Source organism: Schizosaccharomyces pombe, assembly GCF_000002945.2.
Source record: "Schizosaccharomyces pombe strain 972h- genome assembly, chromosome: II".
NCBI classification, from domain to species: Eukaryota; Fungi; Ascomycota; class Schizosaccharomycetes; order Schizosaccharomycetales; family Schizosaccharomycetaceae; genus Schizosaccharomyces; species Schizosaccharomyces pombe.
Window position 1 is genome coordinate 3,387,497 of NC_003423.3, and position 27,933 is coordinate 3,415,429.

Below are 27,933 nucleotides of genomic sequence, written 5' to 3' on the forward strand. Positions count from 1 at the left end.
ACTTTGCTATATTATTTAACACACGTTGTTATATTACGCTATTTCTATCGGAGGTTGGATCCACGAATACAGCTTCACCTCCGATCATAGGCCACGAAATTTGAACGGCTAACGCTCCTTTAGATTGTTCCAAATTAATTTGCGTGAATAAGCTAAAGCTGTTTTTAGTCACAATTGAAGTTAAATGACCTCTGTCATCCAAGATGAAATTCAGTCATAGGTTTGTTGCATCAGTTTTCACAAGACTTGTTCTAATTACTTTTTAGTCTTCAATTTAATGCAGTACCGGAATGGTCCGAAAGCTACATTGCGTAAGTAAACAACCTGTTGGATTACTTCCGATTTTTGCTAACAATCGGTGCTTAGTTACTCGAACCTTAAGAAGCTGTATGTTTGAAAATTCTCGAGCTTACGACTGGCTATTATGATATATCCTATATTCCGACAAATTCATACTTGCGAAATTTGGGATAATGTCTGATTAACAGCCGGAGAATAAAATTGTACTTGAATTTTGCTAACATATATTTTTAAGTATTTATTCATTGGAACATGAACAGATAACATTACAACAAGGCGCTCCAGATGAAGAAACTAGGCTGTTAGAGCACGAAAGAAGATCACCCGATGATCGCTTTATGTTTGCTTTAGACAAGGAATTACAAGGAATTGTTGAATTTTATGCTCCTAAAGAAAAAGAAATTGCTGATCAGTATGGTAGAATTAAGGGCGAATTTGAAACCTATGAGAATGAGTATATGAGTCAGGGAAACAACATTAATTACCCTACCCCTGAACGATTACAAAAGAGCTCAGCGAGTAGGAAATCTGGTCGTATGGCCCGCAGCCAAGAATTGCCTCGCATTACTTCTTCAAACCGTGAGATATATCTCAATGGGCAAACTAGTGATGGAGGTTATGCGGCCCCTGCTATATCTAGAGCAGAATCTACTGCTATTCAACCGTCTGAACCTCATGATGTCGATACTTCTAAAAACGGTTTATCAAAAAAACAACATTCAGAAGCTCAACCTGAGGTACAAGGCAATGATGATGAGGTGGAGGAGGAAGATGATGATGATGATGATGAAGATGAGGACGAAGATGAAGACGAAGATAACAACAATAACAATCGATGGTTGCTTATTGAACAATATCCATCTGATATTGTTGCGTACGAAAACTTCGTTTCTTTAAAGCGAAAACTGACACAGTTGTATGTTTCAATTCATGACTTGATTTCGTACGTCCATCTTAATTATACTGGTTTTTCAAAAATCTTAAAAAAATATGATAAAACTTTGGGTAGTAGCCTTCGTGAATCGTACATGAAGCGCGTCAACCAAGCTTACCCTTTCCTTCCTGCTACTGGGAAAACATTGTCAAAGCGTTTAAATATTGTTGCAGAGTGGTATGCTAAGCTATGCTGTCAAGGCGATACATTTGTGGCTATCCGTCGCCTTCGTGGTCATCTTCGTGAATACGTTGCATGGGAAAGGAACACTATTTGGCGTGAAATGATGGCTATGGAGCGTCGTACTCAGGCCGCGAGATTATCAGGACTGAAGCCTGTCGCAGCTGATGAGAAAGAATCAGAACAGCCCCCCTATTTTACAATCAAAACTAAATTTGGTGTTTTTAGAATCCCAAGATGCTTCTTTAATAGCACGATTGCAACTTTAATTACTATTATCGTTATATTTATTCTCTTATTAAGTTTTCCTGTCATAGATAATAGGGAACAGAACAATTGTTTGGCTTTGTTAGTAATGGTTTCTTTATTATGGGCTACGGAGGCTATTCCTTTGTTCGTTACTTCGTTTTTGGTTCCTTTTATGACTGTGTTTTTGAAAATTTTGAGAGATGAGAACGGTTCACCTCTTTCTGGAAAGGAATCAACAAAGGTTATATTTAGTTCGATGTGGAATCCAACTATAGTTTTGCTTTTAGGAGGTTTTACCATTGCAGCTGCTCTAAGCAAATATCATATTGCTAAAAGGTTGGCGACTTCCATTTTAGCGCATGCAGGGCGTAAGCCTAGAAGCGTGCTTCTTACAAACATGTTCGTTGCCATGTTTGCTAGTATGTGGATTAGCAACGTTGCTGCGCCAGTGTTGTGTTTTTCTATTATTCAGCCCCTTCTGAGAAATTTACCAGCAGAGTCCGATTTTGCAAAGATACTAATTGTGGGTATTGCTTTGGCATCTAATGTTGGAGGTATTGCTTCGCCTATTTCATCCCCACAAAATATTGTTGCGCTACAGAATATGGATCCCGCTGCGGGATGGGGTGAATGGTTTGCCGTCAGTATTCCTGTATCGTTACTGTGTATATTTTCTATATGGTTTCTGTTGTCTTTTGGATTACTGAAAGATGAGCACATCACTTTAGCTAAAATTCGCTCCACCAAGGATACATTTACTGGTGTCCAATGGTTTATTTCCATTGTTACGATTGGTACTATAGTCCTTTGGTGCCTTGAACGCCGCTTCGATGAGGTGTTTGGTGATATGGGTGTTATTGCATTAGTCCCAATCATTGTATTCTTCGGAACAGGTTTGTTAACCAAGGAGGATTTTAATAATTTTTTGTGGACAGTCATAGTTTTGGCAATGGGAGGTGTTGCGTTAGGAAAAGTAGTGTCTTCTTCCGGCCTTTTAGAACTTATTGCCCTTAAAATAGGTAATGCTGTTTCTTCCCTTAATACATTTAGGGTACTGCTTATTTTTTCTGCTTTGACTCTTGTTGTTTCTTCATTTATTTCTCATATAGTAGCTGCAATGGTGGTACTTCCCATTGTCCATGAAGTTGGAAGTCGCCTTGCCGATCCTCATCCACGTCTTTTCGTTTTGGCTTCGGGAATGATGTGTAGTCTTGCTATGGCTTTGCCAACCAGTGGTTTTCCTAATATGACAGCTATCATGATGGAAAATGAAGCTGGCAAAAGATATTTGAAAGTTAGTGACTTTTTAAAAGCTGGTATTCCTGCCACACTAATTTCCTTCGTGATTCTCCTATTAATTGGAACACCAATCATGCGAGCACTTGGATTTTAACCTCCTAATTTGTAAACGGTACTGTATCTTTCTTTTTATAATTTTTGAGTCGAAGCATGTTCTGCTGCATAACACATTCATATTTGTCAATTCTACTTAAATAGATTTTAAATCATTGCATTCGAAGATAAAATTATGGTAGCTTAGTGTTCCTACGGATCTTAATGTATTTATATGTTCACTTTATAATACGATACAAAACAAATTTTATCTCTCCTTTGTTTCAAATTGACTGGCAAAAAAAAATAACAAATAACTAATCACAAAAACCTAAGGAATATGAAAAATAGTTGCTAATTTTCGTAGAAACTTGGATCTTGATTAGAAATGAACCAAATTATGCATCATTCAAATAGATTGTAGTGTGTATGGTGCAGCGGGAACGTTATAATTAACCATCACCTATAGTCTCAAAATGTTACGCAAATTGCCCATCAATTTTGCGAAATGGACTGTAAAAAAGGTGCCAGTTCAGCAGAAAAGATTTAATAGTCAACAAAAAGAAATCTCACCTCATGTAAGCTTTTCTAAATACGCTTTAGGTCATAAATTTTATCTGTGCTAAAATTCATTCAAGCATTTTTGCATTGTTTTATTTAACATTATTTTATTAACGATCATAAAGATTATGTTTTATAAAAACTACGCTAGACCTCTTGGTAAAGTGACGCTTTTTGCCTTAGCAACTTATTATGGATTGGAAATAGTTTGGTGGAAATTAGATGCATCAGAACAGGAAGCTATTAAAAACAGTAAGTTGTTGATATGTGAAAGCTCTTTTAGTTTGTTGACATTTAGGCGAATTACGGAATTTAGAGAATGCGAAATAAAAACACGAGATTTGTATGACCCAGAAATTTAGTAACGTATATGGCTTAAAGAAGCGAGATTACGATTTGTTAATAGTTCAGTATGTCAAAAATTCTTTGAATAGCTAAATGCTACAGACGAAACACTCAGTCAAAAGGTCCTCGAGTTGTTTGTTCAAATAATCGAGAAGAGGTTATTTTTTCTTCGAGTTTTACGTCGGTTACCTAAGACTAAATACATCTACTTAGAAAATACGAAAACCCCAAGTAAAGCTTCACATAAATAAGGTTGCAAAACAAACTGAACATTTATACTTATGAACATGTAGATAAATTGCCAAAAAAAAGGTTGACGAACTCTAAGATTACGAATAATTATAGAAAATGAAGAAGCTTTGGTGTTCTAAAATGTCAAACTTATATATAAGAGTTTGGAACCAAAGCGTGAAACATGCTTACTCTTCGTCAATAATTTCTTCCTCCAATCGAATACCTTCTTTGGCAAGTGTATCAATCAATGGACCGCAAAGCTTCATATCATTAGGAGCCAAAACACCTGGGGTGTTAATAACACCATCAAGAATTTGCTGAGTAGCAACACCACAAGGAACGCCGACTAATTTTGCCATAGAGGTGTAGCCATTAGGAACACCGTAGTCAAGCAAAGTGCAAGTACGAGTTTGGCGTTTTCCTTCTTTGGTTTCAACTTCAAACTTGTGTTGAAGGATTAACATATCACGTTCACCTTCTTCGTATTGCATAAGTTCCTCCAAGGTAGCGCATAAGGTGTCCAAAGGATTACCACGAGGAGTAACGGGTTTGCTAGAGAACATACCAAGCCACTTCAAACCATTCAAAATGCGCTTCTTGTCGTCTTCATCTTTGAATTTGTGGATGGAAGAAATTTTCTTGATTAGGTCGGCTTCGGAGGAAGATTCAGCCTTGATGACACGAGCAGTAACCTCCTTCCAAGGCAAAGCGGGTGCTTCAGGAGATAAGTATTCCTGAGCTGTCTCATCCAAAAATCCCATATCAACCAAACAATGAATAAACTCGGGAAATCCTTGGTAACGTAAAGTACCGCGAATGATAGTTTCTGCTTCAGGTATTTGATAGCGCTCTTGGTAGACAGTGGAATCACGATTAGGATAACAAACGAAAGCGTAACCGGGATAGATGAAATAGGGTTTAGCAGTTTCCATCAAATCCTTGCCGTCAATTTCAACAAGTTTGCCGTTTTCATAAAACTTGGCAGAGTTGCGAAGAGCCAACAAAACACCACGAGAAGACCAAGAAAACTTGTATCCTAAAGGATTGTTGGAGTCCTCGGGAGCGGGAAGACCTCCACAATAAGACAAGAAAGACTTAATCTTACCGCCAGCTTTATGAACCTCTTCAATGGTCTTGATAGCATATAAATGATCAATACCGGGATCGACGCCGATTTCGTTCATACAAATAGAACCAGCCTTGATGGCAGCTTCCTCCAACTCAGCCATTTTGGGATTCACATAACTGGTGGTACAAACGTGTTTACCATGCTTAATGGCAGCTTTCATAACTGTTGCATGATAAGTGTAAGGAATCAAGCTGATGGTAAGATCATGTTCGGAAACAGCTTTCTCAAGAGCTGCTTCATCATTGACATCCAAAGCAATGGCTTTGCTGTTTGGGATACCATTAATAAATGCTTCAGCCTTAGAAAGAGTTCTGCATGCTACGGTTATATTATTTTCTTTACGACGAGATAAATATTCTAAAGTAGGATGAGCGACAAATCCCGAACCAAGTAATAAGATGGAAGGCATTTTGATGTTGAAAATGAAAGAGGCAGTCAGTTAAGGACAAGTGGTAAACCAAAGACTTCTGTTTTGTCGTCACGGTTTTAGCGATATATAAGGGGTTCCTTTTTATCCACAGATTTATTTCTGATGGCCGAAATCGTCGTCTAAATTGATGAAAACTGATTATCTCGAATCGGTTAAAAAAGCAGTCACATGGACCATTTTTTGAATTAATATTTAATCGTTACGTTTCCTCTCAATGTTATGTTTGGCTTACTAGGGGAATTCGTTATTATCGACAAGTTTAGTCGATAATTTGTTAGCAGCGATGTCGCAACTGATAGTTTTAGCAACTTTTTTTACGTAGTTTTTTTCTGCAGAACAGAAGTTGCTTAAAAGCTAGTAGATGCCATTCGTTGTTGTTTGGGGGTAGATTAAAGAATTCTAAGCTTTAGTATAAGAATAATTTGTTTCTCCTCTTTCTGCCTATCTGTTGTTCATAATCAACTGCGTAGTTCTGGTGAAGGAGTAAATTAAACTGCCTCGCACCGCCGTACTCATTTTTACCTCGAGTATGGTGGCCGTGGAATGGTGGTTTTTTATGCAGTCGGGAATGAAAGCAGCTGTAATTTCCTTGCATAATGAGCCTAAATACCTTTTTACATAGAAGTTAAAATTTATGAGATTTTAAATTAAAAAATCATCAAAAGTGCAAATTTTCAAGTACATATACGAATAAATTTAATTATAAAGTAAACCTAAACGTTGTTTAAAGCTAATTGCTTCTTGGTAACCGATTGCAACATGCCATCATTTATTTACATTGACAACCCGTAAATATCCATAATAGGTAGAATGTTATCGACAATGAATTTCAAATGCATATATATGTTTAAGTAAAACAAAATACTCTACACTAGCAGTCCCGCAATGGGAAAATAAAGAGGCAGCAAATATGAAAAGCTTCCGTCATTTCTTTTTCGGTCTTGCTAAAAAAATAAAACCACACATAGCTTAAAAAAAGTAACAATGACTAGACATAGCATGTCATGAAAATCAACTGTTTCTTTAAGCTTTTGTAGATAAACCGAAAATTGACAAATTGAAAGTTCCACCTAAAAATGCATCACTGTTGGATCCTCCCAAATAATTTAATAGAAATTATTTAAATTGCATGTTCTAAATCAACAGGTATTAAAAGATATTACTGGGGTTGTTGCGAATAGCGAGAAAGAGGGTTTTGTTGCTGGGAAAACTGCTGATGCATTGGGTTTCCCTGACGCCCTTGCTGAGTTTGATACATCATAGCGTTTGGCTGTGAATAAAGTCTCTGTTGCTGATCGAATTGCCGAGGAGATCCAGGTCTTCTTGACATACCATATGCAGAAGGATCAAACATTTGAGACTGTTGCATATTAGGTCGCATATTACCTTGAAATTGGGGCATTTGATATCCCATAGGGGATGACTGCAATCGGAAAGCTGAGGATCCAGATTCGAGATGCGTAGGTGGATAACGGTATAAATGCTCAGCCATGTACGGTGCTACCATGACCGGTCTTTGCATATTCATCTGGTTAACATTTCCGGAGTTATCTGACATTTGTAGTTGTGGATATTCAGAGCCCAGACGCTGCTGTTTATACATAGATTGATCAATATCTTGCATTTGCTGCATTCTGGATGGATGAGAGGAATACTGCATTGAAGGCTGACTTGACTGTTGATTTGAAAATGGAAGTTGACTACCAGTTGGCATTGGAAACCCTTGATTGGGTAAGCCAGCTTGAGTGGGGAAAGGTTGTAAACCATTCATACCACCCATAGCAGCAACTTGAGTAGCAGACATATGAGCTTGACTGGAAGATGCGCGGGAATTATTGTTATCTTTAGATATAATATCAATTAAGAAATCATACATTTCAGATTTTGATACTGCATTTGCAATATCGGATCTTTGTAGTGTCCTTCGTTGATTTTTTTTGGCATGAAGCCAAGCCCTCATAGTAAGCTCTGCAATAAATATCTCACTTCCTTTAGCGAACAGAAAAGGAGCTTCTGCCGAGATCATTTTATTCTAAAAAAATTAGTAAAAGTTAATGTCAAAAAGTATTCGAATACTCAAAGTAACGTACCTTCACATCATCGTCAGTTTTCATAACTTTCTGCATAATCAATAGTTAGTAATTAATTCAGAAAAAGTGGCATACCTTAATACGAGCTAAGGGAAGATGCAGAGTTTTTACAGCTTGATCGTCATGTTCCAATGTATCGATGGTTTTTTGCCAATATTCAGCAAGGGCTTGTGCATCACTGCCAACAAGACCTTGAGTAACATTATCAAATGGACTAGCAACCTCAATGGGTGCACTAGCGTTGTAGTGATTGACAGCAGTTGGATCAACATCGGGGACTGGTTGTTGGAAGCGAGAAACAGAATCTTGACCATAACCTATCCGTACCTGAGAATTAGGATTGCCAGAGGGATCAACATATTCTCCTAAACCTTCGGGAAAGCCTTGTTTCAAGGAATAGGAATCAGGAATAGAATTCATTTTGCAATGAATCTTAATTGAAAAACGAAAAAAAGTCTACAGAAAGGCAATTTAGTTTAAAAAGAAAACTGGAAACGTAAAGGCCTTTGCCAATTAGATAAGAGATCAATGCAATCTCACTGGTGACAGGTTTAAAAAAACGACAATGACAAAAATTGTAACTATGCCGGGATCTAACAAATACCAGTTTCCTAAAAACAAAGCTGTTAAAGAAACTGACAATAATTTAAGCTAAAGAATTTCAAATCGAAAATCTAAATATTAAGAGGCGATAAAGATGCGGATTAAAGAAAACTTCCAATACCTTGATGTACAGCTTAACAAAATCGTAACCAAGATAAGTAGAAATAAAATAGAAAGGGAGCGGAGTAGTCTCCGGTAAAATGGGGAATTAAACTTATATGAGAGGTGAGCAGGAGACGAAACAGGGAAGTAAAACAAATTGACGTCAAGTTGAAGAGTGGAACGGAAAGAAAAAAATAAAAAGTTTTACAATCGAAAGGAACACGAACGGCTAAACACGAGGCTTAGTTGCAATATCTAAAAAGATAAATACCAATCGTCTTAATTCACGAAAAACTCGTAGAATGAGTAAGACAAAGCAACAAGTGCAGTTACTAACGTATCTCTAACACATTAACTTCTTAAAACAAAGAACTTCAATAAAGAACACTAGTAAAGCACCTTAACTCGTCGAAGTGTCTTGAATTATCTATGTAGCGTATTACACCTGGCTTAATTAAGTATATAGAGTGCAAAAACACTCAATATAGCGAAAATCGGTACGATTGAATTTATTGGTGGCTGGCAGAAGATGGTTGGCTGTCACACAACTTATTGATGGAACCGGTTTATAGTACCACATACTTTGTTTCTACAATTGCTAAAACACTTTAACGACACGTAAATATTCATTATTTGATATACATAATTAATGTTTTCGCGGTAGTAGATATAATACTATAAACAATAGCATGTGCAAATATTATTCAGTAATTAAAGCAAACAGAATAGAAAATACGTATAGTAATTGACTTCAATCCAGGAATTACATTAAAATACATCCTTGTTAATTGAATCTTACGCCTTTTTAAAGTCCTCGCAAAGATAAAGCTTACCGCGTTACAATTTGTTGGTCTTACAACAGTTCTTTAAACGTGAAAGAGTAATTGACCTTTATAAATAGAATTATTTTGAATGTAATAAATTCTTATTTTTTGTTTTATCATTATAATAGTAGGAATTAGAAAACACTTTCAAGTAGCTAGGTTTAGCATCTTTATAAATAAGTATGATTGAATAAGCAGAGATTAATTATTTTTAAGAAATTTAAATATATCGTTTTCAAATTAACCATTTGAGCCACAATCATCTAACTAGTTATTTGAAATATCATAAAAAAATCATTGCAGAAATCAGTTTGAAGCTGCTTAAGTCACTCATAATAACAACATAAAACACTTATTTGAAGGTTTGCACTTTACTATATGAGATGTTTGTTGCTGGTAATATCGTAAGCAACGATCAGCAAAAGTTCTGTTGTAGCGTTTGATTCAACTTTCCTGTTTGTAATTACCTTTGATTTAATAAGAAATTTCCTTTTTCTAAATACTGACTGATCTTATCATATAAATGCTTTGCTCTCAAAAGGCTTGGCTGCTTGAACCTGACCACTCATCCAATGCTATAAAATTCACTAGTTGTATAGGTGTCACCAAACAGTTTATTGAGATTAAACATTTAAAGCTTTAAAACTAATGAATCAGTTTTATTAAGCATTGGTAGCTTTTCTTTTCGTTTTGAGGAGAGTCCAGTTGTTAATGATAATTGCTGCTAGTTTTATATCAGATTTACAATCACGAAGATATCCTTCACTTCTTCATTTCAATCATTTTTTGTTTTTCTTTCATCTTAAGGCTAAGAAAGGATGCTATCACGATTCATTAAAAGAACATATAGCACTCAAACTTCTTCACCTGTAGTCGGCATCATCGGTTCTGGGCCGGCTGCTTTTTACACAGCCCACAGACTCTTACGAAATGACCCAAATGTCAAAATAGATATGTTTGAATCCCGCCCAGTTCCATTTGGGCTTGTACGTTATGGAGTTGCCCCAGATCATCCAGAAGTTAAGGTAAGTCTGTTAAGCCAAGAAATATTGATTGGTTTAAAAATGGATCTTATTAAATTTATTATACAGCTAACCTCTATTGTAGCATGTAGAACACAAGTTTTCCGAAATTGCTGAGTCTACACAATTTCGCTTCCTTGGTAACGTAAACGTTGGGACTGATGTTTCTTTACGGGATTTGACTAAAAATTATGATTGTTTGGTCCTTGCCTATGGAGCTGCTGGGGACAAGAGACTGGGAATTCCAGGGGAGGACTTGTCAGGTGTTTATAGTGCGCGAGAAGTGGTGGGTTGGTATAACAGTGATCCCAGAAATCAAAATCTTGAGTTGGATTTAAGTCAGGTAGAGGATGCAGTAGTTATTGGACATGGTAATGTTTCACTTGATGTAGCTCGAATCCTTTTAAGTAATCCTGCTCAATTATCCCCAACTGACATTAATCCATTGTTCCTCAAATCACTTGAAAGAAGCAATTTAAAAAGATTACACATTGTAGGAAGAAGAAACATATTTTCTGTCTCGTTTACTATCAAAGAATTGAGAGAACTGTTTGCCCTATCAAGTGCAGTTTTCTTTGCTCCTTCCTTTAATTATTCTACAAAGTGGATGAATGAAACAGATGCAAGCGGTTTGGATAGACCTAGAAAGAGATTGTTAAAGCTATTAGTTTCCGAAATCCAGAAAGCTGTTTCAGAGAAACGAGTAGCCCCTTATTCAAAAGACAAGAAATGTTGGAATTTGGAATTTGGCTTAACACCTGTTGAGATTCTAGGACATAAGGGAAATGTTGAAAATGTTCGCTTTCAGATTACAGATAGCATAAGAACAGATGCTGAGTCAAAATTTACAACCATACCCGCACAGTTGTTTATCCGAAGTATAGGGTATAAAAGTATGCCCTTGCCTGGAATGAAAGACGTTGGCGTTCCATTCGACGATGCAAAAGGAATTGTAAAAAATGTTAACGGATTTGTTCGTCCTGGCATTTACACTAGTGGATGGGTGAAACATGGGCCAATTGGAGTCATTGCTACGACCATGATGGATGCATTTGCTACAGCGGATACAATAACTAAGGATTGGAAATCCAAAAAGGAATTTCTCAAAAATAGTAAGCTAGGATGGGATGGCTTAAAAAAGAACATTAAAACACCTGTAATTCACTGGAAAGATTGGAAGGTAATTCGAAATGCAGAAATTGAAAGAGGTCTTAGGCATGAGTCTCTCAGTGAAAAATTCAGGTCGAATGAAGATATGATTAAACTAATATATCCCGGTAAAAAATAGATACTGCATAGTTTAATTAAATCATTTGTAACTTGAATATTGGTTTGTATAATGAAATAAGTCTTATGCCAAAAAAATATATCGCAAGCTGGTCTTACAGATTTCTTTGTAAAGCATTTTAAAATGGACCAACTCTAAAAATTCCGGAATAAATAGTAAGAAGTGCCTGTGAATCTTCCAATACCTCGTTAAAGTCCGAATTATATAACTAACTTTTTAATTTTTTTTCCAACGATTGTATCTTGGATTACTTTGAAGTTCTAGAGAAGATCCTAAAGGAGCAGAAGAAATTCCAGAATAGTTTGCAAGCTGTCTAGAGCTGGTTGGTTGCCTATTTTTTGCATATCCTAAAGTCAAGTTAGTATGTTATTAAGTTTGCAGAGACTGTATTGATTAAATATCGCTTCTTTTAGAATCCGACTACATACCACCACGTCCAGGATCAAATTCTTCCCGCATTTCATCTCTGACTTGGCCTCCGGATGCACCTCTGCCATATTGACGACCTTCTTCGTAACCATGATCCAAATCTGCACGAATAATTCTTTCATCCAATGATGTTCTTGAAATGTATTTTAAGCTATCTAAAGCATCTTGATTTTCAAAATATTCAACAAAACAAAACCCACATGGTGTCTGGTAATATTTGATTAGTACAAGTCGGGCATCTATGATTGCATTCCAAGACAACTTTGAAAGTAATGAACTTGAAGAGCAAATAAACAGAATTTTATGAAAACTTACCTTTGTAAATCTATCTACGCCCATGATAATTCGTCGAATCTCACCACATTTGGAAAATAAAGCATAAATTTGCTCCTCGGTGGTATAGAATGAAAGGTTGCCAACATAAACACAGTTACTTTGTTTCACAGCATCTAAAGCACGTAAATCGTTTTTAAACCTCCGTATGAGATACGGAGAAACAGCATCTAACCTTGTTATTGATGCCATTTTTCCTAGGCAGTGGTTGTAGGTTGAAGTCTAACTTTATAGTGTACTATGCATTTACAAAGTAAAAAAATCATCGTGTAAATGTAGCTAATTCCAACCCTTATAATAATTGGTTTTAAAATTACATTTGTTCTTTAAGAGAATTTGAATTAAGGAAATCGCTTTTTTGAATGAACTATGCTAGCTAACTTATTGCTTTATCTTAAATGAAGTAAAACTGTTAAATATTAGGAAACTTAATGCTTATAATGTAATTGATGTATAGAATTTGTATACCTGTTATTCGCAAACTAAAATCATTTAAATGTTTTTAAAAGAAGTAGCATTCAAGCACTATTACACCATATGCTGCATTTCGCTAGAAAGAGGAAAAGGCTCCAAAGATCTGGTTCTTTTAATTTACCTATAACAAGCTAGGTACAAATAATTATGGTATATTCTAATATTCAAAGTACACATGTATTACTTTTTACATTTATTTAGCGACGCATTCTTCCTCCTTATTTAATACTCGCAGAAGACTAACAAAATGGCATCAACCATCATGTCTCAAGAGGTATCATGGACAGACATTTTGGAAAAGCATCCTGCCCTACGATGGATTAAACCTATTCCTGAGGATTGGGAAATTTTTCCCAAGCATCTTTGCGCGTTTGAGTCGTTTCTGTACGTTGCTGTGGGGCAAGAAGTCAGAAGCTTGGATTGTCGACTCTTAAAACATAAAAATGAAGCATCTCATAAGAATTTTTACAAAAAACTTTTTAATCCAGAATTAGACTTTATGATTGAACAGATTTGCCTTAGTAAAAATGGCCGATTTCTAGCAGTGGTAGGAAAATCAAAAATTGTTATACTGGGTTTGAGATCAAAGTTATCTGAACAAAATCCACTTGCAGAGTCCGTTTCAAACTTTGGTGAATCTGTTAACAATTTTTCAAATTCAGAACACCAGGAAAACGGGACTAACTCATTAAAATTATCGGAGGTTACCATTTGTTCGGTTGCAGTTATTAATCCTTCTTCTCAAATTGTCTCCGTTCGATTTCACCCACTGGGGAAGTCCGGAAGATCTTTGGTTGTATTAACTGAAACTTCACTCTTGCTTTATGAGGCTGGAAATGGAGTGTTAATGCCCGATTATGAGATTCCTCTTAAATTGACGCATCAGGCTTCCAATTCATTTGATGCCGATGTAGATTTGCATATACCGACCGCTTTTTGCTTTAGCAATGTTTCTCAAGGGTGGGGGGTATTTACAATTTATATTCTGACCCGAGGAGGAGATGTTTTTAGCGTTTGCCCGGTAATGCCAGCAAATGCAATGATACCCCAAGACGTTTTGAAACAAATTAGATTAATTTTAACTAAAAAAGAGGACGATGCTGATGCGGAAAATCATCGTAGAAATGTTCATTGGATTACTAAACTATTAGGCGAAGCAGCACTTGCAAACGATTTAAGTACCTCATTTGTTATATCCGAAGGTAGCTCTGAACTTTTTGATTCATCTGATTATGTATCTGTTCGTAGACCAGATGATTTTTCATTTATACCTTCTATGCAAGGACCCTTTCTTCTACAACCAGCTGTAGCTGATGATGAGCTTATTGAAGACTATTGTGATATTTATTCTTTTGGTATGAACCCAATTGACGTACTCGCCATTGGTGGTTCCGAGGGTCGCCTTGATCTTTTGCTCTTAGTGTCAGAAGTTAGCGGACGATGGTCTAAACTTAATGATCATGGTTTAGCATCTATGAAACTTATTGTTTCACAAGTTCATTCACTGTATCTTTCTAACAATAACCCTTATATGGTATTACAACCAGATATTCAGTCTCCGTATTCTTTAATCGCATATCATGCCAACGGCTTACATGTAGTTGATATTGAATCTTGGGCTAGAGATCTAAATCTTAATTTCGAAAACAGTGAATTTTTGAACAACGAGGAAGAGAATGATGAGGATGAACTTTCAAATGTGTTGGTTTCTATTCCTTCTCGTACTTCTGTTTTGGAAAGATTGGACACAAATCCTCTGAACGAAAGCACTGACGCTGTTGTCGGTTGCGCCCAATTGTATTATCCCTCTCTAGGTAAAATCCTTATATCACTTACTAGGAATTGGCAAACTACTGTATTTGATGATTCTGATTTGGCCACAATGGGTGTCAACAAGGAATCTTTATCGAATGAAATGGATTACTCAAAATCACTTGGTACTTCTTCTCTTGAGCAAGTTGATGACTTAGATGAAAAGTTGACGTATACACCTTTATATGTTTCATTATTAGAAAAAACTCCCTTTACAGATCCTTCAATCCCAAGTTTGGTTGAAAGAACAATTGTACCTGCTGAACTGCAAAATGAAATTACAGTGTCATCCGCTTCCTTACGCTTTTTAGGAAAAGTTGTTGCTCGTTATAGGGAAACGCTGAATTTGTTAGATCATGGCTGTAGCGAGCTGCATCACCGTTTAAAGCTTCAAAGGGAGGAATATGAGCGACAGCAGAACCACATTTACAAACTTTCAGACAGGATTAGTAACTTTAGAGAAAAAGCATGGTCTACTGAGCATCTAGAGCACTTAACTTCTGATATGTCAATGTGTGAAAAGAGGATTGATCAGGTTTTACAACGTGTTATGGACTTGCGTGTCCCTGATCTTTCTGATAAGGAAAAGCAATTTATTAAAGAAATTGGAAATTATAAAGAAAAAGTTACAGGCGAGCGTGGTATTGAGAAACGAGTTGAAACTCTAAAAACTCTCTTGCAGCGTACCAAACCGAGAGATGCACAAACAACGCTAGTCGCATCTTCTTCGGATATGCGCCTTGCTGCTATTGAACAACTTCAAAAGCTGTTGGCGCAACAAAGCTTATCTATTAAGGAACTCAAAACTAAGACTGTCTCTTTTCAAAGATTATTACAAACATCTTGAAAAAAATTAGTCAGCTAAACAAAAAAAGCTATTATAGTGTTAAACTAAGCGTAAGTTTTTTTACCAGAAGTTTTCTTCTCTTTTTACCTTTGATAATAGATTTTATAATCGGAATTTTGGCGGATATTATTATATTTACTCTGGCCCATTTAAAAATTCATTAATATTAATGGTCGATATTTTATATTTCCTAAGCTCTGATTTTTAAAATTTGAACTTAATATAATAATGAAATCTTTTAGAAATGCAATTGTCTTGGTTATTGTTTTAATAATTTAAACAAACAGCAGTTATGCTTTTTTTTTTAAAGTCTTACATTAAGGAGCGAATTTTTTACTCATTCGAGAGTATTGTACCCACGAGGCAAGTCTCTAAAGCTTAGAACATATAATGGTTAGTAACATAACGTACTATAGTGTAGTGAGATTTTATTGACATATATTTCATATAGTGCGATTTATACAGATTATTACTAACTTTCGTAAAAAGAAACAAGAACTTGACCCACTAACATCTCACTCTTCAAACCCATCAAATCTTTTCCACAAAATTATAAGCGTTTTTCCAAAGATAGGGAAGTTTTAAAGTATGGCGCGGAAGAGAACTAATAAAAGAAATAATTCGGATAAAGAAAATGGAAATGTTGGGGTTGTCCAAAATAAGGACAGCGCGTCTTCCAAGACTACCGAGCCAGCGAGGCTTACTAAACATAAATCTTTGGCTAGAAAGCCAAGTCAAAATTTTATTACGCGTACTATATGGACCTTTTTGTTGCTCGGTATATTTTTCACTGCTTTGGCAATGGGTCACTTTTGGGTTGTTCTGCTGGTCACTATAGTTCAGATTGGTGTGTACAAAGAGGTGATAGCTATTGCAAGCGTTCCCAGTAGAGAAAAGGATCTTCCGTGGACAAGGTTTATTAACTGGTATGTGAGATGATACTGTTCACTAGCTTTTCTAAAGTGTTTAACTGTGATGTTGGTGTTCGCGATCAGTAGAGTATTTTAAAAAAAAATAATAGAAAATGAAAAGCCAAAATCGTTTTTCTCTTTTTAGCGTCAAATTTATTACCTTTTTGTTTTTTAAGGCAGTTTTTTAACTTTTTTTAGGTATTTTCTAATGACAACCTTGTATTACGCTTATGGTGAAAGTATCTATGCTTACTTTCACCATCTTTTTATTATGGATTCTTTTATGCTTCCATTGGTTTTACACCATAGGTTTATATCCTTTATGTTGTACATCATAGGTTAGTGGATTAAACGTCTTTGAATTGTTTACTAATTTTTGCTAGGTTTTGTACTTTTCGTCGCTTCCCTGAAAAAAGGCAATTATAAGTTTCAGTTCAGTCAGTTCTGTTGGACTCATATGACTTTACTCTTAGTAGTTGGACAGTCCCATTTTATGATTAACAATCTGTTTGAAGGTTTATTTTGGTTCTTTGTCCCTGTTTGCTACGTTGTATGCAACGATGTTTTCGCGTATTTGTGTGGTAAGATGTTTGGCAAGCATCCGCTTATTCAAGTTTCCCCCAAGAAGACTGTCGAAGGTTTTTTAGGAGGATGGATTTGTACTGTAGTTATTGGTTCTCTTATCAGCTATGTTTTAATGCACTTCAAATATTTTATCTGTCCCACTCGTGACTTATCTACTTCTGCTTTCAGTGGTCTCAATTGCACTCCAAATTCTGTATTTCTTCCTCACACTTATACTATTCCAGCTGTTTTTGTCGATACCTTTAGACTTCCTGAAACAATTACTCTTGCTCCTATATATTTCCATTTGGCTATCTTCGCTACCTTTTCGAGTTTAATTGCCCCTTTCGGAGGATTCTTTGCTAGTGGTCTTAAGCGTGCTTTTAAAATTAAGGATTTTGGAGCTTCCATCCCGGGGCATGGTGGTTTAACTGACAGAATGGATTGCCAGTTTTTAAATGGAGTCTTCGTTTATATGTATTTCCAATCATTTATTGCAGAAAAGAGTACATCTGTTGCTGATTTATTGGATACAGCAGTTTATAGCCTCACGACCACTCAGCAAGTGCAACTTGTTGAAGATTTACAAAACTATCTCATCAGTCATGGCAAAACTAGTGTTCAAGCTATTTGTTCCAAACTTCTTCAAAACTCAAAATAGCTTACACTTTGTTATCCTCGTATTTGTTTACTAGCCAGTCTTTTATATTATTAAATGCGTTGTCATGTATAGTTTGACTTCCGTTTGTTAGTCATTCGTTATTGCTTGGAAGTTTTGATATCCCATGTCTAATTTTTAGTCAACTCCAAACTAGATCTAGTCGTTCGTTTGCTTTATATAATTTTCAGTTTTTCACCTTAAAAATTTTGTTTGACATTTTCCGAATTAGTTTTCATCAAAAACTTTTGTCATCAGGTTGGTTAAGTGAGCTAGCTTAATTCGCAAACGCTTAGAAAAGTTGATTATTGGACTAATCTCACGTCGGTTCTACTAAAAAACAGTTTCTTGTCTCAACACATACAGTTTTGTTTACCGCTAAAGAATTTCTTATTTTCAACATATTTGATACTTTCTTTAATATTTTAAATTATGCACAGCAATATATATTTTCATTAAATCACACTGTAGTAAATTCTGGTATATAGACCCACTGTAAAACTCTATTTTCTGAGAGTGGATAAGTACTACTGCATTTAAATAAGGAGCATCAGTAGAACAACGGCATCATAACAAAAAAAAAGATGGAAACAAAACATGCAAACCCCAATTTTTTGGGAAATTTTGTAAAAAAAAAAAGAAAAGAAAAATTGGCATCCCGCAAATACGAATTAAGTTAAATTAAGTATTATGTGCTTTTCATGATTTCCTCTTCAGCAGTTGCTTTTTCCAAATTGTATTGGGACTCATCTGCCATGCTATAACTATCATGAACTTCCTTTTCAACGTCCTTCTTCGTTAACGCATCATTACGCTTGAACTCAAGTTGATTTTGTTCATCTTCCATAGCATCATAGTGGTGGAAGCAAACCCAAAACATAATACCAGCAATAAAGGCAGTGACGGCAATACCAGTGTACATCCAAGTAAGCTTAGGATTGACAGCAGTAGAAGAAATGCAAATAGATAGAATGGCACCGAATGCATTGGTGAACAAGAACAAAGCAGTAATAATGGATTTCATTGAAGGAGGGGCCTTGGTAAATGCAAATTCTAAACCAGTAATACTGGCAAAAATTTCAGAGAAAGCAATCAAAACGTAAGCAGGGATTTGGATCCAAACACTGATGTCATTGGAAACACATGTATCAGTAAAATTTGCATAGCAAGGGCCTCTTTGATAAATCTTTGCTTGTAAAACAGCAGCGTAAATCATGGAAGCAGTAGCAAACATAAACCCTAAAGTAATACGAAGGATGGGTTTGAAAGGGATGTTATACTTACGCAATAATGGATAGATGATATTGTCACAAATGGGAATGAAAATAATCAAGGCGATTGAATCGAAGGCTTGGAAAAGATCGTTAGAGACATTACCCGTTTGCATTTGTCCAGCTTGAGAAATTAAGTTGTTGGTCATTTGACCATAGCATACCCAATAGATAGGGTAAAAGAGAAAAGTTTTGCAGGCGCGTAAGGCACGTTTCAATTCGTCGATAAACAAGTCATCCCACTGATCCTTGAGCGTAACGCGTCCAACAGTAGTAGTGCAAGATGGTTTAGTTTTTTCGAGATTAAATTTGTTTTGAGCAGCAAGGAAGAACACTTGACCAACACGAACAAAGATGGAACCGGAGGGAGGAGTGTGCTTGTAAAAGCGCTTACTAACAGCCAAAATAATTAAGGGGATAACAAAGACGCACAAGGGAAGCAAGTATGCGTAAACAAAACCTTTAGTACTTTCCAAACTAGTGGTGGCTAATACGGAGAGAGAACCGACGTTAATTGACCAGTAGAAAATCATATAGGCACGAGAGGTGGTGACGACGGGGTCAACAATGACCTTGCTACCATTTTTCTTGGTCTTTACATAAGGAGGAATTTTTGGAAGCTGTTCAGCCATCAAGGGGGAAACATTGGATTTGATACCACCGGTTCCAAGACCAATGATGATCAAAGAGACGACAAACCCACCCATACTTTTTCCGGCATCAATGACAGAAGGAATAGCAGTACATGTAAGAATCAAGATACCAATAAAGTAAATGACAGCAGAGCAAACAATGGTATTGTACCTACCAAGGAATTGATCAGCAATAAGTGCAGCGCCAACCGGGGTGACATAACACCAAAATGTGAAGAAATTAGAAAGACCGTCAGCACCGCTTTCGCCTAAATTAAGGGCACCTGGAGTAGCATCCTTAGGACCGAATTGCATATAATTTTGAAAGGGAACAGTGAGACCATAGTAAGCGAAACGTTCGCAAAGCTCGACAATAATGATAATAAAGGCTTTCCAAGGAATAGTACCGCAAACACGAGGAAGGGTGGCTAATTCTTCTTCGGTAGGAGAAGGGTATAAGTCACCATTGACGAGGACGCCGGTGGACATGGATTTTTGGAGTTCATCGGTGGAGGATTGTTCGTCAGCGGTGTTGATGGTGGCAGAACCATCAGCCTTTTTCTCCTTGCTTAAGTAGGATTGATCTTCTGAAATGATGAAATCGGAGTCCGATTTCGTAATTTGTTCTTCAATGCTACTCATTGTAAACACAGGTAAATTGAATGTAGGAAATCGATCGTATGAAAATCAAAAATAATAATAAAAAAGAGAATGAACAGAAGTTTCAAGAACAATTTTTGGGTATAAAATAATTACAATGAAACGAGAAAACAAAAGAGGCGAATATTAAAAAAAAAAAAAGAGGAAGAGAAAAATAACGTAAACAAGCGAAAGATTAAAAAACAATTGTAGTACAAAAGATAAAAAAAAGAATAGATCAAAAATAATAATAATAATAATTAGTCAAACTAATTACACAAAATTGACAAGTGAATTCACAAAAAAGTTAAAATAAACACTTTTATATGTGTATCGAAGGCCGACTAACTCAACTAAGAGTAAGAAATATGAAAGTGAGTGAGAGTGAGAAAGGGTATTTAAAACAAGATTAAATATACACAACAACAAATAAGTATTTATGACAATAATAATAAAAAAAGAAAAATTTTTAGAATGAAAAAATTTTTCCTTAATGTATTAAATAAATACTTGGAAATTAAAAGTGTATGTATGTGAAAGTGTGGAGAAAGTCACAACTCCAAACAAAAGAGGTCAAACGATTAATTATACGAACGATGAGGAGTTTCCACTCAAGGTTTTTGAATTTCTCTTACTTCTAAAACACAGACTAGACGGCACGACGAAGGATGTCTTTTGAGGGGATAATTTTCAAGTATAAATACTGCTGAAAATGAAATTTGTCCACACTGATTTAGCAGTCACCACGTGTTCATGCACGCCTTTATCAATGACGGTGAGCAAAGCACGATAGGCGATAGACAAATCGTAAATGTAGGAAACGTGGTATGAAAAAGTTTATTATCTTCCCTACAGATAAATCAAAAAAGAGGGAGGACCGGTCTAGACTGCACATTTTTAATAATTAAGGTCAATGCGTGAAAGGTGGGTTTGATGGTTGATTGGATAAATCAAATGTTATTTCGGACAAAAACGTTAGTGCGGAATATCTATTTGATTAAAAATGCACGAGGAGTAACCATATCGCACAACGTGTGACCTGTTGGAAAAAGGGGTGAAAATTGGTAAATCCGCTGGAAATAGATAAGCTTGGATTTCTTCGTGTGATGCCGTTTTTTTCATCTACTCCACTATCATGCGGAAGGATTGCGCACTTGTTCAGTTGCGTGTTTTTGCTTAACGATAGAAAAAACTCGTGTACCTCCATTTAGGACTTTTGTGCCACCACATCGCATGGTTGAAGTGGAAAGTCGTACTTGACCGAAAAAGTGGGGATGAAATTGGGTACCAAGTGGGGTGCATGGAATTAAATGGTCAAGAGCACAACGTGCAGAGCATATGGAAAAAACGAGTAGCACGTTATAGTGCCAAAAATAGAAGTTTCACTACAGGAGTGAGAATGAGAGTGAGGAGAGGTATAGAAAGAATGTGAGACAATATAGTTAGTATATGTGAAAGTGAGAGTAAAAGGTATAAGTGTTACTATATGAGTATGGATGAGGATGAGGGAAAAGGTAGAAAAGAGATGACTGTCTATGTATTGTCATACATATTGTTATTTACAAACACATCCTCTACGTTTCTTATTCTCTCACGACGACATACAGGTGAACGAAGTTTTTCAATAATTTTAGAGGTTTGAGGGTTGAGTTGTATTCATTGCTTACTTGTAGTTTGCTCATTAATAATAATTACATATTTGTTAGATTCTTAATACTTTGCATATTTATTAAATTTATGTAATCGTTTGATGAGTGTTACATTGTTGTTTTTATTTATTTATTTAACCGTTGAATTCATTCCTTCTTCTCGACATCGGCCTTTACACCACGTTCGCGTGTCTCTTCTCTCTTGTTTCCTTCCCCGGGTATTCCGCGATTAGCGCTGGCGATTCACCAAGGTAAAACTATGTATGCGAATGGTGAGTGGTCTGCTGTAGCACGGTGTGTGCACGAGGAAACAAGGTCTTCTCTTTAAGAACCTCGAACCCGGTAAACATCGTGGGTGGCAGAGATAGTAAAAGCGACTAGTTCGCCTACCCCCACATGAATTGTCGCAAAGATGATGAGGGACGACAACAAGTAGGTAAGGTAAAGTAAAGTAAGAAAGGAAGAATAGTGATAGCATTAATAGTAGTGGGTATAACTGTCACGGAAATGAACATATCACACTCCAAAACGGACTTGTTGGTGTATGAGCAATTTTTCGCACCCATTTTCCCTCATTTTGCCAAATGAAACCATAATGCTGCAAGATTGCTGAAAGTATCGGGAAAGCCTAGTAAGAAATGGTCCAACTCGTTATGCAGCGATACCCTACCCTCCGTCAAGCAAACGAGATGGTTGTGTAAGGCGAGGCACAAGACTTCAAAAAGTATGCAAATTAGCAACAGATAGTATACCCTAAATTCCAAACGATATCTTCTATCACAGAATCAGATTTCTTATAGTAAGTTCATGATAACTTTGAAGAAACTTGAGTTTGATAGCATTAGTAAATAAATCCCCAATAACGAAGGAGTATGCAATGTCACATCGATATCTATGCTTCTAGCATTGCTGATTCTGACTTGACTTTTCTATCTCGTCGTCGGTGCACAAGTTGATACTACTTTGGCAGATGTTTCTCCTTTGAATTTATGAACTTTTAAACAAATTGCTTTTTGTTTCTATGCCCATTCCTTATCAATTGAAAAGGAGAGAGGAGAGAAAAGGAAAAAAAAAATTTGACCTCTTTTTGGTTTTTTGGTTTTTTTTTTTTTTTTTCGCTCTCTAAAACTTATCTACCACACCTCTTCGTCATGTAATTTGAACTATACTTTTCACGTTAAAAACCTTTTCCCCCTTTGATTCCGTCGAAAGTTTCACGGAACCAATGTTTCCAGTGTTTTCATAGAGTTAACAATGCATGTTTACCTACTAGTTGGAAAAAATTCGCAACACTTGTTACTAAGTGCTATAAACTGAACATTGCATTTTTCTATATTTTTTGCATGTTAATTATTTATTTCATTGAGCCGTCCATAATGCTTGTTTTCTTTGCGCCTACTTAACATCAAGTCGTTCTCGTCTTATCAATTGATCCTTCTGCTAATAGATTTTTTAAAGTAACAAACGTCTATAGAGACGCGCATTATGAAGTCCAACAAGTATCGCTAGTTTAATGATAAGTAAGGAAGGGTTTCATTTACGAATTGTCTTCTTTCAAACATAGGTTACTGTTTCCTTCTTTGATATTCGGGTACCTGCATATCACCCATATGTATTTCCTATTTCCGTTGATAAAATGTCATATCACTTAATTTTCTCTTCTCGTCATTTTTTATTCCGACCCTTGTTTTTATCGAACATTCGTTAAATCTATAGATAAACTCCAACGACCGCGTATTGTGTTGGGCAAATTTGCTTAACCCCTTGCTCTGTCTCTTCCGACTTCTTCTTTCCTTCTCTATCCATCCTATCTTACTATCATATCATTGAAATGTCTCGTGTCCGTGTAGGCGAGAATGACGGACGGACATCCTCAGATCAGATATAGAGTCCATCTCTTACGGAATACTTTAATAATGTAATAACGTGTAACTTAATGGTTGTTTACTAGTTATAGCGTGACCTGTCGTACCTTTTTTATTTATCAAAAGTTATTTTGTTTGTTCTAGTCATTATGTGCTGCTATTCATTGAAGCTCTACGATATTGAGGGAACAGGAACGTTGCTGGGCTGAGAGGTCGCATACTTCATGAACGCTCCAAACACCCCCAAGTAGCCTTCATGTCTTAAAAAATATGCATTCATGGTATGGTTGCTCCAATACTGAATGGCATATGTCAACGTGTGCATAGTTTGAACGTGGTTGCGGATGAAGCTGCCGCCAAAGTAGATGTTTTGAACATTGTGCTTTTGCGCGTGCAAATAAGCAATTTGCCCAATGTTGTTGCTAATGGCCAGTAGTAAAGACCTGGAAATATCCTGAGGCGCAAACTCTTCCAACGGTTTTCTTTCACGAAACACTTTTCCAAATGAACTAGCAATAGTGGTGCTTTTTAGTCCAAATCGTTCGTAGCCGATATCCTTTCCATAAATATCTCCTACAAGCATATCCACACTTGTGTTATCTCCTCCCTTGGACAACTCTAACATCTCGTCAAACGAGTTTGCTGGTGTCAACAACGACAACAATCCCCAAAGCGTTCCCCCTCCTAAAGACGAACCACCAATTCGTTCAAACTGTGATGGACCAGTAACCTTAAGAATGCTGACACCCGACCCAATGTTGACAAGCATGTGCGGGTAATGATAGCAATTCAGATGGTTTTGAAATGTTAATTCGCACGTATCCAAGTCCAACACAAAAACTTCTCTTGGTATACACGAAACAAAATAGTTAAGGCCCATAATCAAACATTCCATCTCATCTTCTCTAATAACCTTGATGTCCAATTGTTTAGACATCCTATCGTAGAATTTATATGCCCCACCGCCAGTAGCTATCAATGTAATCTTTTTTTTGTTACAATTCTTAACGTGATTGTCAATTAAGTTCGCCATAAATTGAATACAATCTTCAATCTTTGCTGTTTCAAAAATCATAAACGAAAGCCTACCACCCGTATAGTTTTCGGCTTCAGATATACTTGAAGAAGAAGAACTAGGTGAACTGCTTTCACAAACATAGTACATTACTTTAGCTAACGAACCTCCAATCTAGAAAAGTGTCAGCAATGTCAACGCTTGCAAGTATTGGAAAAACTCTCCTCCGTCCAACTGTTACCGTACATCAACTGCAATATGAGTTACATGTGATTTGTTGTTAGGTAAGGCAATGTCTTTATCGAATTGTCCTTCATTCTCTATGATCCGTGCACCTAATAATTATTAATAAGCGATTTAAATGAATGATTTCTAAACTTCTGCTTACCTGTCAGATTTAACCATACCGAAGGAGGTTGAGATAACTGCCGCTCAACATTTGATATTGTTTCTCTGCTAATTGTACTGAACCTTCCGCATTCTGTTTCACTCATAGTACTTAAAATATAATTGATTAAAGTTGCTTGGTCTTAAACCAATCTTTGATAACCCAAAACACGTATTAAGCCAAATGAACGCAGTTAATCACAGTACTCCCTTTTACTTTCTATCAAAACAACAACAATCTAATAAATGAATAAACCCAGGTTTCCTTTTGGTATTCTAAATGGAAAAATGAGTATATAGAGAAATAGTATAGTCGGGTGATATCACGTGTGGGTACGTTGGGAGCTTGGAGCCATAACTTAGCACTTCATAATGTGCGCGATCTAAGCCTATCTTTAGGTGATTAACAGTAGCAAAAGACAATGCCTTGCTCATAATACTAGCATTACTAATCATACTGTTATAAATTTTCGTTTACAAGAATGTTATTCCTGATTATATAACAACAAATCATCAGATTAGCAATTCAACAAGATTCTGCTTCATCATTTGTAAACTCAAATAAGCAATACCATAAAGTAAATTAGGAAATCTGACTGGTGGAAATGATGCATTTATGGAAAAACTGAAAAAGTAAATATCAAATCTTTTTCCACTAAACATCAAACGTTTTTTAACCGAAATTTTGTTATTATTCATGAAAATCATGTATGAAACATTAAATAAAAGTGCTTAAATACTGTTTTTAAATAGACGGTAAATCCGATCAACTGCCCGTAGTTGTGCTTGAACACCATATGAGCTTGACTGTATGTCTTCGAGATCCTGAAGTAGGTCTTCAGCAACATCCTTAGATAGACCCATATCCATGGACATTATGGCCATCAAGTTAACCTGGAAAACCAAGAGTCCATAACTCATATCATCTAAAGAATTCATTTTCTGTGACCGAACCAAAATACGTTCGGCAGCACGAAGTGATTGTCTAAATCGTTGGCGGCGTTCTGCCCTTGAAAGAGTATCGTTGTTGAAAATGTTGGCCTTTACATACCTGATAATAACATAGCAGAATATAAGACTAGGGGTTATTCCAACTGTTGCAAAGACGAGCTCTTGACTTTTTAATAGTCGATCAATACCACTTAATGCTACCTCGACGTCAACTTTTGTTTTTTGCAATTGAATAAGCAGTGTCCGAACTAGATTCCCCGAAACGGCAGTTCTAATCGGGGTTTTTAAGTCATGTTCATATGCTTGCAAAACGTACGTAAGATCTCCTTGCTGTACTTCTTGTTTCACCAAATCCAAGTTTATACCAGCAGGAGAAGTATCGGATACAAAATCAATCACCATTCTCTGTAAACTTTCCATATCACTTTCTAAACTTTTGGTTTGCAACAAAGTAATTTGCGAGTCAGCCCTGTTAGAGCGGATGGTGTCAAATATTCCTAAAATCGGTTTTTGAATCCAATTAGTGTAGAAATCTACAGCCGTTGAATAAAGATAATCTATCCATAGACGTATGCTGGTTCTGTTTTTTGTAATTATTTGGGTTGACAGCCAAGCGGAAAGTAAAGTAACGAAAATTTTAGGCCAATTTCGTTCTATTGCACTTGGACGAAAATAGGCTTTAGCCTCAAAATATTCATCTGTTGGATGGCTCAGATTATCCAATGTTATTGAAAGAATGTCTGGCAAAGACTCTGAATTGTCAATCTTCTGCCCTTGCAGTTGTGAGAGTCTTTGGATCCATTGGGAAACAACTTGTTTTAAATCAGCTTTTGCTGAAATGCCATTTTTATCACCACTTGATGAAGCAGCATCACTAACTCCTTCACTCATAATTGCACGAGTTAAACATCCAATTTTGCAAGCATGCTCGTCCCTAAGTTGACGAAGTCGCTTTGCATTGCCACGATATTCATGTCGTATGAGAGAAAGTAAACTAGCCTGTGAAATGAAAGCATCACGGGGAAAAAGAAGGACATCCGACTTAGAAACTTTAGGGAACAAATTTTTTTTAGCAAAAATATTAGAGAAATTTTGAAATTGTAGAATTGATTTGATGGAATTTCGACAAATGTGATATAGTCTAGTAGGAAAAGATTGAATTAGGAATAAAACCCTTGAATACCAATTTTTATCGATGCTTTCCCAATAATGAAGGTTATCAGACATAATCATCGCTTCTTCTAACAATTGATCTAGCATTTTTACGTGTAAATGAGCTGAACACCTCCCCAATATTACCCAATACAGATAATCTTTTGGTCCCTTATCTAGCTCCTTCACTTGAGTAATAACATTTTCTAGTTGATAATTTGTCAAGTTTGTTGAATCCAATTGTTGAAATACATGAAATGTTACTGAATTGGAAGTGGTCTCTCCATGCACCGCAGCAAGCTTATTAAAATTTGCATATACATCCTTCAAATGTTTTTGATAAAGTTCCATATTGCCAAACTGTTGTTATTCACCCGTTTTGTTGCAGTCTCAAAAGCAAAAATAAGATATTAGATATAATGACTTCTCTAGATATGCAAACACGCATTCACTATAGTTGAAGAATTATTTGGGCATTTAAAACAAAAAAAAATAGTCAGTTAAAATATATGATATTTGAAATGGGTGTAGTTCTCGGAAAACGTCAAGCACTTTGTATGACCACATTTTTCGTAGGAAACATCATTGGTCTCATTAACCATGCCAACAAATGACTTTACTTTGCTGGTGAAATTAGAAGGAGTGATCTAATTCGCTAAATAAATTTATTAATTATCTGGTGAATAATACTATGCAGGCTTATGAACACATACGTTAGGTA

The 27,933-nt window shown here is 36.1% G+C and overlaps 11 protein-coding genes, 16 long non-coding RNA genes and 1 other non-coding gene across 28 annotated transcripts; 14 read left to right on the forward strand and 14 right to left on the reverse strand.

Moving 5' to 3' along the window:
• Positions 1–48: 48 nt before the first annotated feature.
• SPOM_SPNCRNA.6107 lies at positions 49–3,622 on the reverse strand. Its single transcript, NR_195457.1, has one exon. It is a non-coding gene; the product is annotated as a non-coding RNA (long non-coding RNA).
• Positions 122–3,056, forward strand: plt1 (phosphate transporter; the record flags this gene model as incomplete). Its single annotated transcript, NM_001022329.3, has 4 exons — positions 122–220; positions 267–311; positions 367–387; positions 536–3,056. The coding sequence occupies exons 1-4, from the start codon at positions 204–206 to the stop codon at positions 3,054–3,056; spliced, it is 2,604 nt and encodes an 867-aa protein (NP_596410.1). The 5' UTR covers positions 122–203.
• Positions 3,444–3,886, forward strand: ina17 (mitochondrial F1-FO ATP synthase peripheral stalk assembly factor Ina17; the record flags this gene model as incomplete). Its single annotated transcript, NM_001431028.1, has 3 exons — positions 3,444–3,573; positions 3,682–3,808; positions 3,855–3,886. The coding sequence occupies exons 1-3, from the start codon at positions 3,472–3,474 to the stop codon at positions 3,884–3,886; spliced, it is 261 nt and encodes an 86-aa protein (NP_001417967.1). The 5' UTR covers positions 3,444–3,471.
• Positions 3,887–3,916: 30 nt separating this feature from the next.
• On the forward strand, positions 3,917–6,117 carry SPOM_SPNCRNA.1597. Its single transcript, NR_150490.2, has one exon. It is a non-coding gene; the product is annotated as a non-coding RNA, possible alternative UTR (long non-coding RNA).
• Positions 4,188–5,733, reverse strand: lys9 (saccharopine dehydrogenase). Its single transcript, NM_001022330.3, has one exon. It carries the CDS (start codon positions 5,671–5,673, stop codon positions 4,321–4,323), a length of 1,353 nt encoding a protein of 450 aa, NP_596411.1. The 5' UTR covers positions 5,674–5,733; the 3' UTR covers positions 4,188–4,320.
• SPOM_SPNCRNA.6108 lies at positions 5,855–6,325 on the reverse strand. Its single transcript, NR_195458.1, has one exon. It is a non-coding gene; the product is annotated as a non-coding RNA (long non-coding RNA).
• Positions 6,120–6,306, forward strand: sno16. The gene has a single exon (NR_197140.1). It is a non-coding gene; the product is annotated as a 16 small nucleolar RNA (small nucleolar RNA).
• An 82-nt stretch (positions 6,326–6,407) lies between the features above and the next one.
• On the reverse strand, positions 6,408–9,010 carry php5 (CCAAT-binding factor complex histone fold subunit Php5). Its single transcript, NM_001022331.3, has 3 exons — positions 7,860–9,010; positions 7,785–7,814; positions 6,408–7,726 (listed from the first exon to the last, which is right to left on the reverse strand). Exons 1-3 carry the CDS (start codon positions 8,202–8,204, stop codon positions 6,854–6,856), a joined length of 1,248 nt encoding a protein of 415 aa, NP_596412.1. The 5' UTR covers positions 8,205–9,010; the 3' UTR covers positions 6,408–6,853.
• SPOM_SPNCRNA.6109 lies at positions 6,638–9,032 on the forward strand. Its single transcript, NR_195459.1, has one exon. It is a non-coding gene; the product is annotated as a non-coding RNA (long non-coding RNA).
• A 507-nt stretch (positions 9,033–9,539) lies between these two features.
• On the reverse strand, positions 9,540–9,955 carry SPOM_SPNCRNA.6110. The gene has a single exon (NR_195460.1). It is a non-coding gene; the product is annotated as a non-coding RNA (long non-coding RNA).
• arh1 (mitochondrial [2Fe-2S] cluster assembly NADPH-ferredoxin reductase Arh1) lies at positions 9,863–11,695 on the forward strand. The gene is made up of 2 exons (NM_001022332.3): positions 9,863–10,338; positions 10,421–11,695. The coding sequence occupies exons 1-2, from the start codon at positions 10,132–10,134 to the stop codon at positions 11,621–11,623; spliced, it is 1,410 nt and encodes a 469-aa protein (NP_596413.1). The 5' UTR covers positions 9,863–10,131; the 3' UTR covers positions 11,624–11,695.
• On the reverse strand, positions 10,398–12,602 carry cbc2 (nuclear cap-binding complex large subunit). Its single transcript, NM_001022333.3, has 3 exons — positions 12,368–12,602; positions 12,052–12,259; positions 10,398–11,970 (listed from the first exon to the last, which is right to left on the reverse strand). Exons 1-3 carry the CDS (start codon positions 12,575–12,577, stop codon positions 11,840–11,842), a joined length of 549 nt encoding a protein of 182 aa, NP_596414.1. The 5' UTR covers positions 12,578–12,602; the 3' UTR covers positions 10,398–11,839.
• On the forward strand, positions 11,721–12,684 carry SPOM_SPNCRNA.6111. The gene has a single exon (NR_195461.1). It is a non-coding gene; the product is annotated as a non-coding RNA (long non-coding RNA).
• A 179-nt stretch (positions 12,685–12,863) lies between these two features.
• SPOM_SPNCRNA.6112 lies at positions 12,864–14,719 on the reverse strand. The gene has a single exon (NR_195462.1). It is a non-coding gene; the product is annotated as a non-coding RNA (long non-coding RNA).
• nup82 (nucleoporin, WD repeat Nup82) lies at positions 13,122–15,813 on the forward strand (the record flags this gene model as incomplete). Its single annotated transcript, NM_001022334.3, has 1 exon — positions 13,122–15,813. One exon carries the CDS (start codon positions 13,122–13,124, stop codon positions 15,516–15,518), a length of 2,397 nt encoding a protein of 798 aa, NP_596415.2. The 3' UTR covers positions 15,519–15,813.
• SPOM_SPNCRNA.6113 lies at positions 14,845–15,459 on the reverse strand. The gene has a single exon (NR_195463.1). It is a non-coding gene; the product is annotated as a non-coding RNA (long non-coding RNA).
• On the reverse strand, positions 15,668–16,573 carry SPOM_SPNCRNA.6114. Its single transcript, NR_195464.1, has one exon. It is a non-coding gene; the product is annotated as a non-coding RNA (long non-coding RNA).
• Positions 16,052–18,114, forward strand: bbl1 (phosphatidate cytidylyltransferase). Its single transcript, NM_001022335.3, has 3 exons — positions 16,052–16,444; positions 16,628–16,767; positions 16,813–18,114. The coding sequence occupies exons 1-3, from the start codon at positions 16,107–16,109 to the stop codon at positions 17,652–17,654; spliced, it is 1,320 nt and encodes a 439-aa protein (NP_596416.1). The 5' UTR covers positions 16,052–16,106; the 3' UTR covers positions 17,655–18,114.
• SPOM_SPNCRNA.6115 lies at positions 16,831–17,889 on the reverse strand. Its single transcript, NR_195465.1, has one exon. It is a non-coding gene; the product is annotated as a non-coding RNA (long non-coding RNA).
• On the reverse strand, positions 18,079–20,863 carry ptr2 (PTR family peptide transporter). The gene has a single exon (NM_001022336.3). It carries the CDS (start codon positions 20,194–20,196, stop codon positions 18,340–18,342), a length of 1,857 nt encoding a protein of 618 aa, NP_596417.1. The 5' UTR covers positions 20,197–20,863; the 3' UTR covers positions 18,079–18,339.
• SPOM_SPNCRNA.6116 lies at positions 18,389–18,650 on the forward strand. Its single transcript, NR_195466.1, has one exon. It is a non-coding gene; the product is annotated as a non-coding RNA (long non-coding RNA).
• SPOM_SPNCRNA.6117 lies at positions 19,381–19,693 on the forward strand. Its single transcript, NR_195467.1, has one exon. It is a non-coding gene; the product is annotated as a non-coding RNA (long non-coding RNA).
• Positions 20,864–20,993: 130 nt separating the features above from the next.
• On the forward strand, positions 20,994–21,872 carry SPOM_SPNCRNA.1598. The gene has a single exon (NR_150491.1). It is a non-coding gene; the product is annotated as a non-coding RNA (long non-coding RNA).
• Positions 21,134–21,800, reverse strand: SPOM_SPNCRNA.6118. Its single transcript, NR_195468.1, has one exon. It is a non-coding gene; the product is annotated as a non-coding RNA (long non-coding RNA).
• Positions 21,873–22,010: 138 nt separating the features above from the next.
• On the forward strand, positions 22,011–24,701 carry SPOM_SPNCRNA.1599. The gene has a single exon (NR_150492.1). It is a non-coding gene; the product is annotated as a non-coding RNA (long non-coding RNA).
• ptk1 (Fbl-like pantothenate kinase) lies at positions 23,838–25,449 on the reverse strand. Its single transcript, NM_001022337.3, has 3 exons — positions 25,111–25,449; positions 24,969–25,057; positions 23,838–24,896 (listed from the first exon to the last, which is right to left on the reverse strand). The coding sequence occupies exons 1-3, from the start codon at positions 25,214–25,216 to the stop codon at positions 23,880–23,882; spliced, it is 1,212 nt and encodes a 403-aa protein (NP_596418.1). The 5' UTR covers positions 25,217–25,449; the 3' UTR covers positions 23,838–23,879.
• SPOM_SPNCRNA.6119 lies at positions 24,858–27,792 on the forward strand. Its single transcript, NR_195469.1, has one exon. It is a non-coding gene; the product is annotated as a non-coding RNA (long non-coding RNA).
• Positions 25,503–27,748, reverse strand: nca2. Its single transcript, NM_001022338.3, has one exon. It carries the CDS (start codon positions 27,561–27,563, stop codon positions 25,842–25,844), a length of 1,722 nt encoding a protein of 573 aa, NP_596419.1. The 5' UTR covers positions 27,564–27,748; the 3' UTR covers positions 25,503–25,841.
• Positions 27,793–27,933: the final 141 nt, after the last annotated feature.